Here is a 5,243-nt window from a genome sequence, read left to right on the forward strand (position 1 = left end):
GTCGGTGCCCGTGTCTCAGCGTCGAGACTAGGAGTTGCTCGATGCCGACGGACATGTGACTCGTCTGCTGGGGCTACCACTTCCTTGTTGACCGGTGGTTCCTAGCCTAACATCAGCAAACGCAAAAAGCATCGGTGGGTTGGGAGCTGGGATGCAAGAGCGCATTGCAATCAAAATTGAAACAATGGAACTTGTTGGCGTCAAATTCAGTTAAGTTTCTTAGTTGTATTTGACACGGGTGTGTAAGATCTAACAGGTGGTGATTTTCATTCATATGCTAATTTATTTGATTAATGCAGTTATTTGTACGCATCTAGGATGATCTGCTTCCTTCAACTCACAACAAGAACTTCATCAGAATTCATCGTATCGTCAGGATGAGACTACAGGTCCGTCCTGTGGCACATTGGTATAGATGTCCATGCAGCCCTCGGTCCGTTAACCCGACACGGAGCCCTTTTTTTAGCCTAAATCTAGCCTGGCTTAGCACGAAATTCTTTGGGCCCATGCTGGCCCGGCCCGGTAGCTCGTGCCAGGCGTGGGCCGCCACCCCAGCACGACAGGCGGCCCAGCTCGGCATGATTTTAGTATACTGGCCCGAAATGGCCACTAACCTCCTCCCTACCGGTCCAATAGCAACATAAATGCGGCCTGCTAACTCTCACCCGTCACCCTTCCTCTCCCTATCTGTGCCCACCGCCACCTCCCTGTGTCTCTCGCATTGGCATCTTCCCCAGCTCCACGCGGGGGGTTGGCTCCAGGGAACGGCGGCGGCGCGGGAGGCCAGGAGGAGCGGTGGTGGCGCAGGAGGCCGGGAGGAGCGGGCGAGCGACAGCGGCGGCGGCGCGAGGGGCCGGGAGCGGCGGCGGCGGCGCGCGGGGCTGGCAGCAGGAGGCCGGCGGCGCGAGAGGACGGTAGCAGTAGCGGGCCGTAGTGCCTCGCGTGGCTCGAAGCCGGCCGTGCTTGACGGGCCGGCTCGGCACGGAAAAGGCCTTGCGGGCCCATGGCATCACAACGACTCACGGCACAGCTCGTGAGTCGTTGTGATGGGCTAGGCTCGGCACGAAAATTAACAGGCCTTGCCGGGCCCGTGCTGGATCGGACGAGCGGCCCGAATGGACATCTAGGGCGAGCAAAGCGGCAAGCTCACCACCTTGAGATCTTATGGCCAGGAGAACCTGCATAATTCCACAAGTTCAGAATCTGGTAGACATAGACATGAGCGTTCAATCTCGAATTCTCGGAATGAGCCTTCATGAAACATAAAGGTGTTATAGTTAATGATCTGAACTTCGTTTACAGATTGTCAGTTAACGTTCTACTGGATTATAGTGTTGTCACTTTCTTCTTTGGATTGCCTGACCGGCACCTTCAGTCTGCTCAAAGTTAAGCACGTTGACCCGGAGGCAAGTCCATCTGCTGCAGCCGACGAGCGGGCCTTGGATGCAGAGCAAGACGAGGCAAGGAGGAGGGCGGTAGTGTGTGAACGTCCTGAGCTTTTCGGGCATCGAGGAGCCCTGGTCGGACGGCGGCGGCGGGCCGGGCCATGTTGAGGATGAGGAACGGAGGATGACGACGAGTAGGAGAAAAGTCACAACCGTGGCTTGCAGGGAAGGGAAAAAGAGCTGTGCAGGGGGCTGAGCCGAGCCATGGATCAAAGGAGCCGAACGACCGAAAGCAAAGGAGACGAGCACAGCCACAGCTTGCAGGGCAGGGAAAAAGATCTGTGCAAGGCGGAAGCAAAGGAGACGAGGCATTGGATCTTCTCGACAGACACGCGGCGCATATCGGGGATAGGGCTCCACCGAGGGCGCTTTGCAGCCGTCCTGCACCAAATTTTTTTCCTAAATTTACCTAACGCTCACGGGAACAAAGCATCTCAGATTGCCACATGCTACTAAGGGCCTGTTTGGCTAACTAGTGTTAAAGTTTAACACCCGTCACATCGGATGTTTAAATACTAATTAGAAGTATTAAACATAGGCTAATTACAAAACTAATTGCACATATGGAGTGTAATTCGCGAGACGAATCTATTAAGCCTAATTAGTACATGATTTGACAATGTGGTGCTACAGTAACCGCTAATGATGGATTAATTAGACTTAATAGATTCATCTCGCGAATTAGCATAGGGTTCTGCAATTAGTTTTATAATTATCTCATATTTAGTTCTCCTAATTAGCATCCGAACATTCGATCGTATCCAAACACCCCCTAAAGGACTAAAGCGCCGCTATCATCACAATTGATAAAAGTCAATGCAAACGACCAACACCGGTCAACTCAGGACATAAAATGTTTTTTTTCCCATTATATAACCAGAGCACGACGACAGAAGAAAAAGTGGCTGCTCGATTTACCGTCGGCAGGACCAGATTACACAGATTGGCACCAAAAAAGACTAATATATGAATGTAAAAAGTAACCAACCATCATCCGCAACGGGAAGCATAAGTTCAGGATTATTAAAACCGAGTTTCGATGTCCAAACATGGAGCTCAGACGGGCAAACCACACTCAACCTAAATCATCGTAGGCAGGTCCAAAGGGGGAGGCAGATCAGTACTTGTAGTCCTTGACGTGGAGGCTCTCCGAGACGCCCTCGCCGGCGGCGGCATCACCCTTGTACGTGCCGAGGGTGGCCTCTGAGTTGGCCTTGCACCTGGTGAGGAAGGCAGCCCTGGCCTTCTCCACATTCTCCACCTTGCCACCCCACGCCTTGAGGGTGCTCGCCTGAAGGGCACGGCCAAAGGAGAAAGACAGGGACCACGGCTTCTTGGTGTTGAGCTTGTTCATTGCGTTGAGGTTCAGGGTGGCCTCCTCCTCGCTCTGTCCACCAGAGAGGAAGACGATGGCGGGCACGGCAGCAGGGACGGTCCTCTGGAGGGAACGGACAGTGTACTCAGCAATCACCTCAGGGGCCACTTTCTTGGCGTCGGAGCCGGGGGTGACCATGTTGGGCTTCAGGAGGGTACCCTCGAGGAGGACATGATGCTCGTTCAGAGCCTTGTAGCAGGCAGCAAGGACCACCTCGGTGATATAAGCGCAGCGCTCAATGTCATGCGACCCATCAACAAGGATCTCAGGCTCAACAATTGGCACCAGACCGTTCTCCTGGCAGATGATGGCATAGCGAGCCAGACCCTGAGCATTCAGGTCAATGGCCAGCTGCGACGGCTCGTTGGGGCCAATGTTAAGGACAGCACGCCACTTGGCAAAGCGGGCACCGGCCTCGTAGTACTTGGCGCAGCGCTTGCCAAGGTCATCATGACCCTGGGTGGTGGTCTCCTTGTTGGTGCCAGCAACCTCGATGGTACCCTTGTCGACCTTGATGCCGGGGAGGACGCCTCCCTCATTGAGGACATCGACGAAGGGCTTGCCGTCCTTGGTCTTCTGGTAGAGGGTCTCCTCAAAGAGGATCACGCCACTGAGGTACTGGAGGGCACCAGGGGCGCAGAAGAGGAGCTCACGGAGGGCACGGCGGTTCTCCTCGATGTTCTCGACATTGATGCTGGAAAGGCGCTTGCCAATGGTGCCAGTGGACTCGTCAGCAGCAAGGATACCCTTGCCAGGGGTGCCAATGTATGCGGCGTTCTTGATGAGCTCATCTGCAAAATAATAAGCAAAGATAATTAGCCAACAAGCAGCGCAGAGTGGTAACTCAATCAGATCGACAAACATGATTTACTTAACAACTACACATGCTACGCTATCCTGAATAATCTAACTACTGAAAAAACACTGTCGTGTTACCTAAACCTGCTTTCATATGTAACGAACTCTTAACATATGACAAGAGGAAATACAGATTAGTTATTTGACTAACGTGGACGCATCGTTGCACAGCTCCATTGCAGGAAAAAGGGCAACTGAATAGGAAAGCATCAGATTAATTTATCGAACAAGTAATATTATGATTTGAAACCAGCCCCTAGAAATTACACAATGAAGCACCAGTGCATGCTATCAAGATAAATTGAGAAATTATCTACCATCATGAAGGCACATAATCCGATCCAAAACTAAGCAGGCCCCCTAAAACCAAGCAGATACGTACCACTAAGCATCACATCCTGTAGTTATGCGAACAAAAATCAGCAGATCCCAACCAATTAACGGATCGTAGAGGCGCGTCACCCTGCTCGTCCTCCTAACCCCTTCCAACAAACCACCAAACCCCTGAACGCTAATCAAGCAGAGCACCAACCCCCAGCATGTACGGACCCATCAAATTCCACACAAATCCAACGCCCAAACGGATCTACAAATTATCCATCAACTCAGATACGGTAGATCTGAGGGTACCACATCGAACAACAGAACAGATCTGCACTACACGCTACCGAACAAACAACAGGAGCAGATCGACAACGACGCTACGGAGGAACCGAGGAAGGGGAGATGATTGATGGATCTTACCCTTGTACTTTCCGCAGTAGGCCGACATGGTCGATGCGCGCGTGAGAGCAGGCTACGAGGGAATCGGGAGGGGAGAGATCGGGGGAGGACGAATGGGTTGGTTGGTTGGTTGGGCAGGGGAGGCGGCTGCGGAGACGGGGGTATTTCAAGAGCGGGTTCCGGCTTGGGCCAGGGGAAAGAAACGGGATCCAATCTGGGTGCGCCACCAGGCAAGGGGCAGGGGCAGGGGCAGGGCGGCGGCTAGCGGTGGCGCATGCCAGCCCTGTGCCGGTGTGCGGCGTGCGCGGTTCGGTGCGACGGTGCCTGCCCCCTGGTTTTGGTATGCCTTTTTTTTTGCTTTGTCCAAACCCGATATAGGGTGTCGTGTGGAGCCATTGTTTTCTTTTCTTTTTCCGCAAGGTGTACGTTTGCATCGGCGTATCATGTGTCAGCTGTCCGTCCGGCTGTATTTTGGTTTGTGTTCAGGCGCGCGAGTCAAATTGCATTTCGCACCATCAAGTATTCTTTGTTTTTGATTTTGATCATCAACACTGAAAAATGAAGAGGGGTCCCGCTTGGATGTATACGAGAATATACCATCATTGTCTGGTCCATTCCAGGTTATTGACCGGTGTCTTGGACGAGAACTTCCCTGGCACAGCGGTATTACCTACAACACCAAGTTGCATGCACGCAGCCTGGCCCTTTGGAGCGGCTGATTGGTTGCCCAACTTTTCATCTCATTTCCTTTTCAGCACCCTGCGCGTGTTTCCTAGTCGCATCACGTGAGCCTGGTTTCGGGGAAACGCCGGAAAAGTTCGTATACCGCGAGCTAGGCGGGA

At 52.8% G+C, this 5,243-nt stretch overlaps 1 protein-coding gene across 1 annotated transcript; it reads right to left on the reverse strand.

The window, feature by feature from the left end:
- Positions 1–2,286: 2,286 nt before the first annotated feature.
- LOC101754112 (fructose-bisphosphate aldolase 1, cytoplasmic) lies at positions 2,287–4,580 on the reverse strand. Its single transcript, XM_004952445.4, has 2 exons — positions 4,423–4,580; positions 2,287–3,611 (listed from the first exon to the last, which is right to left on the reverse strand). The coding sequence occupies exons 1-2, from the start codon at positions 4,448–4,450 to the stop codon at positions 2,563–2,565; spliced, it is 1,077 nt and encodes a 358-aa protein (XP_004952502.1). The 5' UTR covers positions 4,451–4,580; the 3' UTR covers positions 2,287–2,562.
- Positions 4,581–5,243: the final 663 nt, after the last annotated feature.

This window comes from Setaria italica, chromosome I, assembly GCF_000263155.2.
Source record: "Setaria italica strain Yugu1 chromosome I, Setaria_italica_v2.0, whole genome shotgun sequence".
Classification (NCBI taxonomy): Eukaryota; Viridiplantae; Streptophyta; class Magnoliopsida; order Poales; family Poaceae; genus Setaria; species Setaria italica.

Bases quoted from the DNA above. Each gene is read 5' to 3' on its own strand.
- LOC101754112 (XM_004952445.4), bottom strand. From the start codon at position 4,450: ATGTCGGCCTACTGCGGAAAGTACAAGG. The intron at 3,612-4,422 runs GTAAGATCCATC...ATTATTTTGCAG, and splicing joins CTACTGCGGAAAGTACAAGG to ATGAGCTCATCAAGAACGCC.